This window comes from Paramacrobiotus metropolitanus, unplaced genomic scaffold (assembly GCF_019649055.1).
Source record: "Paramacrobiotus metropolitanus isolate TYO unplaced genomic scaffold, Prichtersi_v1.0 Parri_scaffold0000048, whole genome shotgun sequence".
Classification (NCBI taxonomy): domain Eukaryota; kingdom Metazoa; phylum Tardigrada; class Eutardigrada; order Parachela; family Macrobiotidae; genus Paramacrobiotus; species Paramacrobiotus metropolitanus.
In genome coordinates this window covers 615,746-630,139 of record NW_026570268.1, presented here as the reverse complement: position 1 = coordinate 630,139, position 14,394 = coordinate 615,746, and the positions used below count along the sequence as shown (strand labels likewise).

At 51.3% G+C, this 14,394-nt stretch overlaps 3 protein-coding genes across 5 annotated transcripts; 2 read left to right on the top strand and 1 right to left on the bottom strand.

The window, feature by feature from the left end:
* Window positions 1-538: 538 nt before the first annotated feature.
* Window positions 539-3,796, bottom strand: LOC129591768 (calphotin-like). The gene is made up of 6 exons (XM_055487569.1): window positions 3,728-3,796; window positions 2,308-2,863; window positions 2,139-2,246; window positions 1,923-2,071; window positions 905-1,855; window positions 539-820 (listed from the first exon to the last, which is right to left on the bottom strand). The coding sequence occupies exons 2-6, from the start codon at window positions 2,482-2,484 to the stop codon at window positions 655-657; spliced, it is 1,551 nt and encodes a 516-aa protein (XP_055343544.1). The 5' UTR covers window positions 2,485-2,863; window positions 3,728-3,796; the 3' UTR covers window positions 539-654.
* LOC129591742 (spidroin-2-like) lies at window positions 3,775-7,340 on the top strand. Its single transcript, XM_055487523.1, has 5 exons — window positions 3,775-4,202; window positions 4,631-6,060; window positions 6,240-6,726; window positions 6,825-6,887; window positions 6,949-7,340. The coding sequence occupies exons 1-5, from the start codon at window positions 4,136-4,138 to the stop codon at window positions 7,071-7,073; spliced, it is 2,172 nt and encodes a 723-aa protein (XP_055343498.1). The 5' UTR covers window positions 3,775-4,135; the 3' UTR covers window positions 7,074-7,340.
* Window positions 7,341-8,456: 1,116 nt separating this feature from the next.
* Window positions 8,457-11,886, top strand: LOC129591743 (collagen alpha-1(II) chain-like). Of its 3 annotated transcripts, XM_055487526.1 has the most exons (6): window positions 8,457-8,905; window positions 9,194-10,504; window positions 10,625-10,972; window positions 11,046-11,102; window positions 11,188-11,272; window positions 11,404-11,884. In XM_055487526.1, the coding sequence occupies exons 1-6, from the start codon at window positions 8,857-8,859 to the stop codon at window positions 11,444-11,446; spliced, it is 1,893 nt and encodes a 630-aa protein (XP_055343501.1). In that variant the 5' UTR covers window positions 8,457-8,856; the 3' UTR covers window positions 11,447-11,884. The 3 variants fall into 3 exon arrangements, with proteins under 3 accessions (XP_055343501.1, XP_055343500.1, XP_055343499.1); XM_055487525.1 differs by having other exon boundaries at window positions 9,194-10,489; window positions 11,046-11,272; window positions 11,404-11,886; XM_055487524.1 differs by having other exon boundaries at window positions 8,462-8,905; window positions 11,046-11,272; window positions 11,404-11,881.
* Window positions 11,887-14,394: the final 2,508 nt, after the last annotated feature.

The window sequence follows — 14,394 nt, the reverse complement described above, 5'->3', positions numbered from 1 at the left end:
CTTCCGCTCGCGTATAGTGTGTAGCACGGCGTGTTGTATCTGTACTTGCGAGGAAATCCAGTTTCCAACACGGAAGCCTTCGCGTAAACACCGTGCACCGTACCGCGAAGCCGCACACCGGCCTTCGCCGAACCGAACTGAAACGCCGGCCATCCGTCGCGCCGGCGAGCGGAAACGCGGTTGTATTATTAAGGCGTTTACGCCGTAGCCGGCACAGTCACCTCCGTAGTACGTACAGTACTTATTTAACAGTTTCTGATGATATATGTGCGCCGTATTAATAACCCAGTAAAAACAGCGGATACACGCCAAAAGACTTGTAAATAATTTTGTAGTATACTGAGTTCACGTGTTTATTGTCCTTCTAATACTTTCCTATTTCTGTCCTTTGTCCTTGTCTTCTTAGCAACTTCTCTTGTGTTTTCCCTGTTCTCTAGTTACGATTCCTGTTTCCTTTCAGTTGTTTTCCTGACCATTACGATACAATAAAGATACGATTCCTACACATGACAATACATGACAAATTTTATAAGCGGGACAAAGAAGTAGCTAGTTCAAATGCCTGTTAATCGGCCGCTTAACTAATACAACTATAGAAAAAGGAAACATCATTGGATATGTAATAACTGATGCGGCAGCGGCGTGTGTCGCTGATTAGGCCGGAAGTGCGCACAGCCGACTGCGCAGATACAGCGACGTCGACGCTCCCGTTTCGGTTGGCTGCTTGGCCGGCTGCCCTTCCTCCGGCGGCTCTCCCCGGGACATCTCGAAATCCGCGCCTTCCGGGCTGAGGATTTTCGGCTTTCGCACTGTTAATCTCCTAAGCCAAATCAAAAATAGTGCGTCAGCTAAATTATTCAAATGGCGACTGACTTCCGGCGGCCCGAAGTTGATCTCGACCTACCCGTGCGCCTTGTGGAAGTTCCGAATGGCCTGCAGACAGTGCAGCTGCGTCCGCGGTTCCCAGGTGCTGTGGCTGCGCGGAAAGCCCTCCCACTTGATGAGATAGAAGGTCTGGCGCGCCGCCGGCCCGCGCTTGCTGCTGTCCGTCACCAGCTTGGCGCCCATGACCCGCTCCACCGGGAAGAGCGCCGCTTCCGCTGCCGCGGACGGCCTCTTCGGTGGGTTGGGACGGGCAACCGGTGCTGGCCGGGGAGGCGGTACTGCGGACGGTGGAGGGGGCGCCACAGCGTTGGCACCGGTGTCCGGTGCGCCAGCGGTCCGTTTCTTACACAACCGCTCCGGGAGACGCTTGAGAACGGTCGGTACACCGCGGTCGGTGGTGTCGGCGCTCCTGCTCAGGTCGCTGGACAGGGACATGACGGCCACGGGCGGCGGTATGGTGACGCTTGCGACGGGGGCATTCGGCGGTGGGATGCCGGCCACGCTGACCGCCGGTACTGGGCGGGGCACCTTGTTGGGCTGCATGAGGGTGCGGACTGCCGGCAGAGCGATAGGAGGCGGCATTAGACTGGCGCTGGTGTTGACGGTGGGCGTGGTGGTTATGCCCGTGCCAACGGTGGGTGTGGTGGCCATCAGTGGCCGTGGTATAGGGCTGGCGCTGGCATTGACAGTGGGTGTGGTGGTCACTGGCGGCCGAGGCTGCGAGCCATTTACCACACTAACAGGGGCGGGGGCGCTGGCCGACGGTTGGCCACTGCCAACGGCCGCCGACAACACTGTCGGCACTGCCACCACGGCTGGCAGACCGGCCATGGCCGTCTGCCCGTTGTGGGTGCGGGCACACCAGTCGGCCGTATTGTCGCAGGCGGCAATCTCCCGCTGGTGACGCTGCTCTTCCGCCGACAGCGGAGCGAACAGCGCCTCCCGCATACTGTTCTCCCGCTCGTCATCCCTGCGGAAAAAGCCGGTTAGTTAAATCAAGGCCGTTAAAACGATGCGACCTTCTGCTGTTGACTGACCAGTACTCGTGGCGTTCGTGCGGCAGTCCGTTGGTGGCGGTCAAGTGCTGCCAGTAGGCCAGGCGCAGGTCTTGGCTGACCAGGCACTGGCGCAGGAAGGTGGGCGCACTGCGTGGACTGTCCAGCAAGCACAACAGGAAGCACTGGCCCTGCACGACAAACCAAATTTTTTTTATTGCACGTGGAATAAAACGACCATAGAACAGCACTACTTACGCCACGCACGGCGTGCGACACAACTTGCTTGGGCTTGGCGTGCCGCTTCTCCTTACTGCGCGCTACGACGTTGCAGATGCAGGACAGCGGACAGCTGATGCTCTTCTCCTATGGACATCAACCAACATTAAGCAGGTACTGTCGGCAGCACAACACGAGTTGTCGTTACCGTGTTGACGAAACTGTACTCCCGCACAGTCTTTTTGTTGGCCGTGGCGCCGGCTCGACGCCCGGGCGCTGGCTCCGGCGGCGGAGCGTCGTCCGCGTCCGGCTGAACGACGGTGACGGTACTGGGCGCCGGACTGGGCGGACGGGGACGTATCGCGGCGTACTGCGCCGGCAACATGGCTGGCACACCGCCAATAAACTACGGGTTTAAAATTCCCACGCTTATAACCGTGGGAACGCGTTTCCGACTGCCTTTGCTGCTAAACAGGGATGCACTGGAGCATCCAAACGAAGCAGCGCGATTATCGAGACATGCCAAAGAGCTCAAAGGCACTGATTTTGTGGATACCGTGCAGCACTTCTTTCTGGACTCAGTGCAGCCAACGACACACTGGCAGTTAGCATTTTCATGGCAGGCCACGGTTAAATCTTCCGCGGTGCTGCTACACTGAAGAATTTTTCGTGGGTTGACAAACCGGTTTCTCTGCTGTCCTCGTGCTGTGCTATTGATGATGGAAATCGGAAAATTCTTATCTATCGAAAACATCCGAATCTCGCTAAGAAGAGAGAAGGTATTATCGAAGAGTACCGGCAAAAATACCGGTACTGCACCATGCACAATTGCACATGTATAGCAGGCACGCTTCGTACACTGCGCTGACTGGCCAGTGGCGAGGCAGCATTTTAAACCGGTTCAGCCGGTCGCGTACGAGTGCAGCGCTTAGCGTACGTACAGATAACGCAGTGTTGCACTGGCGCAGTACAGACCAATCGCTGCCCATTGGCTAGTAGACGCAGTTTAATGATTTTGATAGTGCTATCCTTCAGCTTTCTTGTACGTTATAAAATATATAAATCTAGCATATTACTGCGTTATAAACTGTTGTAATAGCAACTTCCTTATCAGTACAATCAACGCTACCGGCGTAGAAATAAATCAGCCTGCTCGGTAAGTCACTGCGGCATTACATAGCAGTAAGACTAATCGGCAGGGAAATAACGCCGTGAGAGGGGAGGCAGCGATGCGGAGAGGAGACCGCTCGAATGCGCAACCCGTTATTAAAGGCCGCTTTATGGCACAGGTGCCAGTACTGGTTTATTATAATAATACATGTATATTAGATCAAGTGCAGTAATATTTGTACGAGAAAAGAAGCGGCCGGAGCGTGTGCCGGTTCTGGGTTCGGCCAGACGATGAGCACACTTACGCCGCATCCGGATCGCTATAAAATTAATACCAGTGGACGAAGCTGCTGACGCCGATGCCAGCGGCCAATGAAACTGCAGTTTGCATGTGATAACACTAATTAATGACGCTACGATAAGAAACACTACACGCTGCAGCTAAAAGCTGCGATTCGCGCATTCCGTCCGATGGGCATTGCACTCGTTGCGGCCAGTGTGCTTGTATATATACGTACATATAACAACCGTCAAGTGACACAACGTTGCAGCATCTTCAAGGTGAAAGTTCAGAGAAGAACCTGACTAACACCATCCGCCATAAACCGCTATACTTGTCGGCGTGAAGTGAAAGAAAGAGAAGATATATAGACACACAGATAAACGCCGGCTGGGCAATTGTCGGTGGATATAACACAACTAACGGTGATATTCGTTCATTCACGTCGCTTCCGCGTTCAGTTGACTTGACAGACTGCCGCATAGTAATTGGCTGTCAGTGTTCTTCAGCCTATTCTTTCGCGATTTTTCTCGTGCTGACAGTGACCTCGCGCCAATTATCCTCCGCTCTTGATCTTGATCCGCCGAGTCAGTGCCGCAACGGCGGCTGCATTTCCGCCCGCCATCCACTGAGCCAGCGTGTCACGATGCCGGCGCTAAGCAGAGCGTCCCTCTTTTTTATCCTCTTCTCTCTTCCCTGCTCCTTATCGTCCGGTAAGTCTAACCTAAGAAACAAGTGACCTTGAGAATACGTTAGTTACAGAAATTAAGCAATCGAAAAAAATCTTACAAAAATTTTTTGTAGATCTGTAAAATACATATATGAAATATATATATTCTTTATACGTGTATGTCTGTAAAATTTTGATTATATTTATATCTCGATTAGCTTGCCATAAAATATCAAATATGTAAAAGTAATTAGAATTTAGATTGAATTGCAGAATAATTAAATGTCAGCGCAAAAGTGAAACCTGTGGGTTAATTTAATACTGCTTGTGACTTTCACCTATCGGCCATGGTTTATTTATGCTAATCAAATGCAGGAAAGTACATAATTAACAGCGTGTAAACACCAACTCGCCGCCTGTCAATCACGCATAATGAGCTGATTCTCTATCTAACAATCATTAATTCTACAGTGTTGCGGAGAGACTTCAGTTTGCACGCGGGCCGCCTAAGGAGAAGTCCCGACCTGATCTACGCCGACGCGTCCCCCGCCTTCGCGTCGCGCGGCAACTTCTTCCAGCCAAGCATCGCCGGCCGCGCCGACCTCGGCGACGACACGGTGGCCGGGGACGACAACAGCGCCGGCGACTTCAAGACCAACGCCATCAGCTACGACCGGCCGCCGGCTTTCCTCTCGCTGCGCAGCCTGGCCCACAACAAACAGTCGCTGGTCGGCTTCGGCGCTCCCCGGGCCACGACCACCGCCGCCACCACTACCACGACGACGACCACAGAGGCCGCGCCGGCGCTCCCCAAACCACAGCCGGAAGGCAAGAGCGACGTCAGCTTCATCCCGGCCAACAACGACATCCCCTTCATCCGCCAGGTGGCACCGCCCTCCTTTGCGGCGCGTCCGAAACCTGCCGAAGCTCCCAAGGACACTTCCGGTCAGGTGCAGACCGCGCCGGCCGTCTTCGGCGGTCCCAGCAACAACGCCGATGGGTTCGTTAACCCGGCCGCTGCCCTGTCGCAGCAGCAACCGCCATCCGGGCAGTTTGTGGCGCCACAGCAAGCCGATTTCTCCAGCGCGCTGACCTCCAACAACGTTGACGCTAGCGGGTTCATTCCCGCCCACCCAGCGCCCGGGATCGCCGGTCGTCAGGATATGCCGATGCTGGACCCCATGAACCCCTTCGGAGGCGCCGGCGGGGGCCAGTTTGGTGGCCAAGGAGGGTTTGGCGGCCAAGGGGCGTTCGGTGGTCAAGGTCAGGACCCCAACCAGTTTGGAATGCCGCCGCAGGGAGGATTCGGCGGTGGTGGGCAGTCGCCCAACTTCTTCGGCGGCGCCGACACCGCTAATCCGCAGTTCGGCGGTGGCTCCAACTTCGTCCCGGGCGCCGACCAGTTCACCAGCCAGCAGGTGCCGTCGTTCGGCGGCCAGAACAACATCTTCCAGCAGGTGCCGCTGCCCAACAATCCCGGCCAGTTCGACCAGTTCACTCAGGGCGGCGTACCCGGCCAGTTCCCGCAGCAGACGGGCGCCGATGCCTCCCAACTGGCGCCGCTGGATCCGGCGCTGCAGGGCCAGCAACCGCTGCCCCCCTCCCAGTTCGACCCGCAACAACAGCAGCTGCAGTTCCAGCAAGCACCGCAATTCCAACAACCTTCGCAGTTCCAGCCGCAATTCCCGCAAGCCGGCTTCGGGCAGCCGGACGGCGGACAGCCCAACCCCGCCGCCAGCGGACAGTTTATGCAGCCGAAGTCGGTAGCGCAGTTCAATCCCAACGCGGCCAGTGACGGCATGTTCATCCCGGTTTCCGGTCAAGGCAATCCAAATCCCAACCAGAACGCCATCCCGGCGTCGCAGCCGCAACCGCTCCCGGAACAATCCCGCATTCAAGAGGTAGTTCGGTCTATATATGCATATATGCCGATAAAGGTCAATATAAATAAATATATACGTGTTTTATGACACTATTTTAATGACACTATATTATGACACTATTTTAATGACACTATTTTATGACACTATATATATATGTTTTATGACACTATTTTAAACAGTGACCTATATTATTATAGCAAATCGCATTGCCGGACGAAACGACCCCGGCGGCCACGGAGCCCCCGAAACCGGCGGACGATACCAACGCCGCAGCGGCCGTGGCCAGCGCCGATCCCAACCAAGCCCAAGATAATCAGGAAAACCCCGGCGAAGCACAGCAGCGCGCCTTCTTCGACGCGGCCCCGATGCCGGGCAACCCAGCGATGGCGCCGCAACCCCAAATCCAAGGCCGGGAGTTGTCGGCACAAGCCGGTGCCCAGGCACTGCAGCAGCCCAGTGCACGCGACGCCTACGGTGCCTCGGGCCAGCCGGGCTACGCGGGCGGGATGGCCGGACCGGCGGGATACTCGGGCGGCGTGACGAACTACGTCGGAAGCGGCGGGTACGGCGGCGGTGGAGGTTATACCGGCGGCACGGGCAGTAGCCGGTACAGTCCGTTCTTGGGCGGGATCGGCGGTGGGACCGGGTTCGGGTATCCGTCCGGTGGAGCGCCCTATCCGTACGGTACGTGGCGTGTTTGACCCGTGTCAGTTCAATAGCTTCCGTTAGCGCCGCGGGCCAGTACAGCCGCGTGTATCGCTGACATGTTGTTAAATGTTTAGGCGCTTACGGCGGCTTCGGATACGGTTACCGACCCTACTACCTCGGCTACAACTACGACTTAGGTGAGCTGGACATATATTAATTTATACTGATTAAGCAGTTAATATTGTTATTTTTATATAGCGCCCTACGGAATTCCCCAGCCGACGGACTTCCTTCTATACGGCAAGAACACCCTTCACCCTGAGAAGACCTACTATCTCAAGGGCGCCACCGATTCCGCGGCGTCCGGCGGCACGCGCAAATAATTTCTCATTTTTCGCCGATCGCTGCTACTATTTTGTACAAAATTCTCTGGATGCGAAAAAAATGTGAATTAAATTAACCGGTTAAATACGAGAAGAATCTACCTGTTTTCGTGATACGTTGACATTCGGCACTCTGATATATACATATGTACCGGCAGATTTTGGATAATCGCTGCGTTATTTTTGGTTATTGTTCTGGCGTTGTTACGTAGTTTAACTGGAATGTGTACTTTGTTAACTGGCCTGCTGATGAGCGAGAAAAATAAAAAAAATGAATATGTATTGTGCCGCTGAGCAACTATTGCAACTGATCGCAAAACAAAATATTTGCAAATATTTAAATTTAACAAAATATTTACAAATATTTACGACGTACGCGCACCAGCACATGTTGTTTGTTGGTACTGAAGTGTCATTGGCTGACTGGCGCCCTAGGCGGTACAGCTAGCGATACCAATCGACCTGTCGCATGCACAGTTTTCTGCACTTCCCGCGGCTTCCCCGTTTCCCATCCTTGCCTCACCGGCTGTGACGCGGAGCAAGTTAACGTCAATTTTCAGACCGGACGTTGACCTGTGTTTGTTTTCTTCGTTCTGGGATCTTGAACAGAATATTTATTCCAGTGTACGAGCACTCGTGTAGCTAACTGCTCGTATAATTTAACTGCTGTATAAAACTGATTAAGTGCGCAATAAACACCCTTTTAAATTTTATTAATATCCGGGCTGCAGTCAGCACCTGTTGCCACAACGTTGGAGCTACAACAAGATGATTAGTCCGTAATCAACAACAATTAATAATTTGCTACTTTATTTCTCAATATGTACAAGGCGAGCTTCGCTCAACAAATATGATCAAATGAAGAATTTGTCCCAATTAAAATGGGAAGGGACTGTGCACAACAAACTCATAGCATTACCACGCATAATCCCCAAACTTAAACGTTGAAACAAAAAACAAGTACAGCGACTCTCGCCCGTCCTTAAAAACAGCTTCTTACCGATCTCCTTTAACGTTACTAGTCTTAATCTACAAGTACAGTAGAAAAATCGGCTAACGCACCGGATATATGTGTATAGTTTTATTACACATATGCTGCTAGTCATTGTACAGTTATCATAATTATTCGAGGTGCTGGCTACCGTTTACTAAGCCAGTTTGAAACGGCTAACATGACGACAAGATTAGAATTATGGCTGCTTCGTGGAAGAGAGCAGCTGCCCGCGAAAAGTGGCCAAACGGCATTTTGATGATCAACAGTACATATACAGTGTGAAGACACTCTCGCAGGTCAAAGCCAAAGAACGCTGCTTTATAGAACATCACATCGTAGATTCACCGCGTCGCATCCGCAAAGTACACTGCACCTGCACTCATGATCAGAATCATCAGATCACGATAGACCGGCGTTGACTAGTATATAACAGCCGGCCAAGAAACGAGTTCCGGGCCAGGTGAACTCTAAGCAGTCATTCTTACTTTCTTTCTTTCTTTCCTTAACACATTTATTCTCAAATTCAATGGGATCCTAGCCACTTTCTCACCGGCAGCCTCTTTCATTGGCACTATACAGTATCGCCGTTTACCCTCAATCGCACATCTTCTCGTGCGTCTCGTTATTCCGTGCACCGGAATGACCTAGTCGCACAAGTGTGCACACCGTTCTCAGCAGCGCTTCAGCTGTGAAACACCGGATATTCTTTGGCTCGATCGTTCTGAGTGTAACGTTCGATAATCCACGCTTCGACCACTTCCTTTTATTGTTTCCCCCTTCAGCTGCACCATGCGACAACGCAGCAGCGGACTATTCCTAGTTTTCCTTCTTCCTTCCGGTAAGTGACCTTTTCAGTGGCTTAATTAAATTGCCGTTAAACGTTGGCGCACGTGGCATATATGTGCCTTAAATGGAGGATATGTATGGCATATATAAGGCATAAATAGTGTGGTATATATGGCATATAGATATATATCTATATATTGGCATATATAGTATAGATATATAACATGTAGCATATATTACCATATATGTACTCTGTATATACCACATAATGCGGAGCATATAATTATATGTTTTATATGACATTTGTATTATGTACGATTTCTTTTTATTTCCTCTGCAGTATTTGCTCAACAAAACCAACCGACCGCCAATGGCCCGCCACAACCACAGTCCCGGCAGTACCAGCCGTACCCGCAACCCGGTCAGCCTCAACAGCCGCAGTACCAGTCGTTAGGCAACCCCAACCAGTACCAGCCCAACCCAAACGCCTACTATAACAGCCAACCGCAGCAGTCGCCCAGCATAGCGCTGGCTCGCTCCAACTTCCCGGCGTACGGGCCCGCTTCGGGCGCCGGTTACAATCCCAGCCTGTACGACCAGCCCTACAACGCCTACCCCAACGCCAACCCCGGCCTGTCCTCCCGCAAAATCGATTCGCCCTCGGCGCCCATCGCCCCGCTGAACAGCGGGAATAATCCCCGCTTCGCCGGCAGTGCCACGCCTTTCAACAACATCGGCCAGGCGCTCAACCAGCAACGCCAAGGCGGCCCCGGCCGCGGTGCGCCTAATAACTTCCAGCAGCCTCCGCCGCAACAGCAGAACCCCTTCGGCGGCTTCGGAATGCCGGGCGGTGGGATGCCAGGCGGTGGGATGCCGGGAGGTGGAATGGGAATGCCGAGCGGCGGCGGGTTCGGCCAGCCGCCGCAGATGATGGGTCAGGGCTCCAACATGAATCCCATGATGATGCCGCCCGGCGGAGGGTTCCAAGGTGGCGCTCCACCCGGCGCCATGCAGATGCCCCAGCCGATGCAGATGCCGGGCGGCCCCGGCGGCGGCGGCGACCAGGCCAACGCCTTCACCACCTTCGGCGCCGGCGGCATGGGCGACGTCTTCAACGACCCCTGGAAGAACCCCTCCGCCTTCATGAACGCCGCCCAGGGCAACTCCCCGCCCACCGACGCCAAAGCGGCCGTCAAAGGTCAACTGGCGAAACAGGGCCAACAGCTGGCGGGAGCGCCTAACCAGGTGAACCCCGGCGCACAACTCTCGTCGCCTCCCGGCGGTAACGACGCCTTTGGAGCCAACTCCCCGTTCGGCGCCAATTCGCCCTTCGCGGCCATGGGCGGCGCCAACAGTCCGTTCGGCTCGTCCGGCCCCATGTCCAGCATCAGCGCCGGCATGGGCGGCTTCAACAGTCCCCTGGCCCAGGGCGTCTTTGGACCCGGCGGCAGCGGTTTCGGCGCCAACAGTCCCTTTGGGGCAAGCGGCAACCAGAACCCGATGGCCGGTCAGGGCGGTCTGCAGTCGCAGGTCTTCTCCAGTCCGCAGGGATTAAACAACCTCCCTAGCTTCAGCGGACCACAGGCCGCGCCCTACGGCGGATACGGCAACGGCGCCGTCGGCTACGGACCTTACGGTAACGGCATCATAGGTAGGGGACTCTCGCCGATACATTGATAGAAATCAACGCGAGCTTATGACTTGCGCTTACTGGGAAATTATCGTTCATGAGGGATAATTACAATATACAAGCGGCTGTCGTTGCTTAAAGGTCAAAACTATGGAGCAGTCAGCAATCCCAACCAACCAGCCAACCCTAGTCCGAACATGATGGGCGGAGGCAGCCAGATGATGCCCAGCTTCGGCGGAGCCCCGCAGAGGGACGCCGGATTCGGCGGCGGAAGCGGAGGCATGCCGGGCATGGGCGGCATGGGTGGAATGGGCGGGATGGGAGGAATGGGCGGCGGATTCCCCTCTTTCGGCGGAATGGGCGGCGATATGATGGGCGGTATGGGCGGTATGGGCAACATGGGAATGGGCGGCATGGGTGGAATGGGTGGAATGGGCGGAATGGGCGGAATGGGTGGAATGGGCCAATCGCCAATGAACTTTGACTTCCGTAAGTCGCCCGCGCCACAGCGGCGGTGTACCGTTAACCGGCTGCAGCCACGTTAATCTGCTGGGTTTCACAGGTAACTCGGGCCCGCCGCAGCCGCCGTCGCCGATGCAGCCGCAGTTCCCGCAATCAGGTGCGCCCCCACAGCCACGCCCCCCTAACAACGACGATAATGTCGATGTGGCTAACAATAACGTGATCAATAATAATGATGGCAGACCAACCTTCCCCACCAGCCCGCCCAGCAGCAACACGACCCCATCGTCTGCGGACGGACCGACTTCGACAGCAAGCGATGTCAAGGTGCGTTAGGCGCTAGGCGCCCACCGCGGGCGGTGGAGCATACAACAGACAAACCCGCTGCTCGTTCCATTTAATAGTCGCTGAACGAGGGCGGTTGGCCATATTATTAATAAACCCGTTGTTTCGCGCAGGTTCATGCCGCCTGAGCGACGACGCGGATTCCTGCAGAAATGACACGTGTCGATTCCTTTCAATCCCTAACCAAAGCAGCCACACCGATGCCATAACAGTTGTCTACACAGAGGAAGCCGGCTCCCTTCGGAATACGGCTGGGCCACGTGGCTGACCTTCCCGGCGCTGCGGCGGCGGCGCATTGACCTGTGCTTGAGTGTACCGCAGCAGACTGCCGCCCGCCGGCTACTTGTCACTATTCCTTATGAATGATAGCCTCTTAATTTAATCTGACTGTGGTGCGACGTGGCAGCCGCTCTGTGGTACTGCGCTACAGCGCACTCTTTCACAACATTCTCCATAATCTTCGTTACTTATGAATTCTGTTGTCCTGCTTCATATTGTTGGCAGTATTCTGATTTGTTATTATTGTATAAAAATGTTGGCTTGAAAACAGAAATCACAATAGTCGTACCTACTCGTGCTGTATCTAAGTAATGTAATTTCTAATTTGTACATGCGGCACAAGTACACAAGTAATAATAATTATAAAATTATTAGCAAATAAAGGAAGTACTTGTACTGTACTGCGCCTAACTTGATACTGTACATAAAAAATTACTAAAATTATGTACTAAAATTATTATGTACTGTATAATAAAAATACTTTCATAAGTACTTAAGTAAGTAATACGTGAAAAGTACTTACTTCAGAAGTACTTATGTGTAAGACTTGTTTGTTTGCTAAGTACTTTTTGTCTTTTTGTCTGCTACTGTTTATTGTTTACTGCAGCGGTTGGCAGGCACCCTACCCTAGCAACCGGAAATGGTTGAAACCCACAATATTAAAAAGTAATTAAGTACGATTTAGTTGCAGATCCTTCTGTGGAGCATCAGTTTTTATTATAAATCGGCTACCCAGTGGCCTTTTAACGGTTCATTGTATAATTACAATTTACCGTAAATTATTTACTTGCCAGGCAAGGCAGCCGGACGATAAATTTGTTGAACTAACCGAGAAATCGGCGAGAATGCCGAGCGCCTATCTGTTGGTATGCGTGCTGGCCGTGGCGGTCAGTGTAATTGACGGCAGCCTGGCCCAGTCATGGCAGTATAACTACAATTTCCAGCCGGATCCGTATCAGTACCAGCCGGGCTTCGCGCGCCAGATGGCCCAGCCAGCCGCCGCCGAGGACGCCGGATACGGATATGGGCGGGGCATGCCCGTGCCGGATGCTGCTTACAGGATGGCCGAGCGCAACAAACGCGGCTCCTTCTATTTGAACATTCCAGGTGCACCGCGCGGATAGGGGCCCGGGCCGGGATGGCACGGGATGGGATGGGCGTATGAGCAAACGTATGAGTGCTCCAACAATCGATCCAGCTTTTGCTTATCCAACCTCATTTGATGCGATAATTAAGTACAGCAGTGTGAACGCGTTTATAATGTCCACGCTCAACTGTTATGAGCCACTGCACGCTGTAGCTATCAATAAAGACGATCGATGCTAGTACAGTAAGTACAGTATTATCACCACAAGTACACACTTGAAAGTTGAAGGTGTTGACTGTTGACCTTTACGAAGTATGGATCTTGAAATCCAAGGAGACTGCACAAGTTTATATATTCTATATACAGCACATTTAAACGCATGTAATGCACTGATTACTTCGCCTTTAAAGAATGCTTTTAAAATTTACAGTTTAATCCTACTGCAAAATTGTAACTTATAGTACAAACGATACAATATCTTGTACTGTACATTCTGTATTACTTATAAAAATAGATACTGTAAGTAGTACGTATTTTATTTGGTTCTTTACAAATACATTGGTAAAACAGAAAATCACGCGGTAAATCACATAAGCTTATAAGTAGGTAATACACTTCGTCCAACCTCTTACCAATACAGAATACGTTTCCTGTACACATGCAGCAATGCCTCGCATTAAAACAATACTAGTTCTCTGCTTGAAGAACTGAGTGGACCGCTTTTTTATAAGGACCGAGTGGGCCATTAATATATATTTACAAATACTGTAAGCATATTATTATTATTATTATTATTATTTCTTCGTGGAGCAGGTAGCCCATTTCCGGCTAGGATGACATACTAGCATGGGATTTTAAACCTGGCCAAACAGGAACTGCATAGAGAAAATTCCCAGCACGCTTAAACAAAATTTACACTGCACAACGCATGTTTAAACGCACCAACCGATCGAACACTAAAAATATCAGAAGAATTAGAATCCACGAAAAATTTCCACATTTTATTAAGCTTCCAAGGTAATATATATAATATATATATATATAATATATATGTAAATATAAATGTATATATATTGTATATATAATATATATAAATACAGTTTATAAATGGATATTTGAGTATGTGCTATGTGCAGTACGGTAGCGGCAACGTGCTGCTGTACATGTATTAGTAATTCTCGTTAGTATTGTACTAATTGTAGCACAAGTGCTGTTGCAGTTTACCAGTTACTACGGATTGTAGCTAATTACTTATTGATATTTCATAAAATACGGGTACATAACCGAGCCTTTTCAGAGATGCAGTTTCAATAATTAACAATAACTAGAAAAGATAAGCTAGAAACTAGGAAAGGTAAGAACAAGAACCTTTTCAGGAGAAAATTTATTAGCATCTACAGGAGTGTACAAGTAGATTATTCGTACTCGTACTGTACATGGAAAACCCTTCATGCACATCGCACGATATGGCATCATTTTGCTGTAGAAACCAAGAAAGCATAAAGTAGGCGGGTACTCGTATTACGGGTAGTAAGTACTTGATAAAGCTATATCGAATACTTCTGTCGATAATCGGTACAATCGCTTTCGAGCACAGAACAGTATTTATTAACTATATAATAGTCTATATTATTATTATAATTATTATCTTATTTTATTTATAGCAGTATTGATGTTAGTATTTTATGCCTACCGTAGTACTGGACGTTAGTCTGACGATAACCAATTGGTTACTTTA

Coding starts and splice junctions, on each gene's coding strand:
- LOC129591768 (XM_055487569.1), bottom strand. CDS start 2,484: ATGTTGCCGGCGCAGTACGCCGCGATACGTCCCCGTCCGCCCAGTCCG. Junction 1,856..1,922: donor CACGAACGCCACGAGTACTG/GTCAGTCAACAG, acceptor CTTTTTCCGCAG/GGATGACGAGCGGGAGAACA. Junction 821..904: donor AACTTCCACAAGGCGCACGG/GTAGGTCGAGAT, acceptor GATTTGGCTTAG/GAGATTAACAGTGCGAAAGC.
- LOC129591742 (XM_055487523.1), top strand. CDS start 4,136: ATGCCGGCGCTAAGCAGAGCGTCCCTCTTTTTTATCCTCTTCTCTCTT. Junction 4,203..4,630: donor TCCCTGCTCCTTATCGTCCG/GTAAGTCTAACC, acceptor TTAATTCTACAG/TGTTGCGGAGAGACTTCAGT. Junction 6,061..6,239: donor AACAATCCCGCATTCAAGAG/GTAGTTCGGTCT, acceptor ATATTATTATAG/CAAATCGCATTGCCGGACGA.
- LOC129591743 (XM_055487524.1), top strand. CDS start 8,857: ATGCGACAACGCAGCAGCGGACTATTCCTAGTTTTCCTTCTTCCTTCC. Junction 8,906..9,193: donor AGTTTTCCTTCTTCCTTCCG/GTAAGTGACCTT, acceptor TTTCCTCTGCAG/TATTTGCTCAACAAAACCAA. Junction 10,505..10,624: donor TTACGGTAACGGCATCATAG/GTAGGGGACTCT, acceptor CGTTGCTTAAAG/GTCAAAACTATGGAGCAGTC.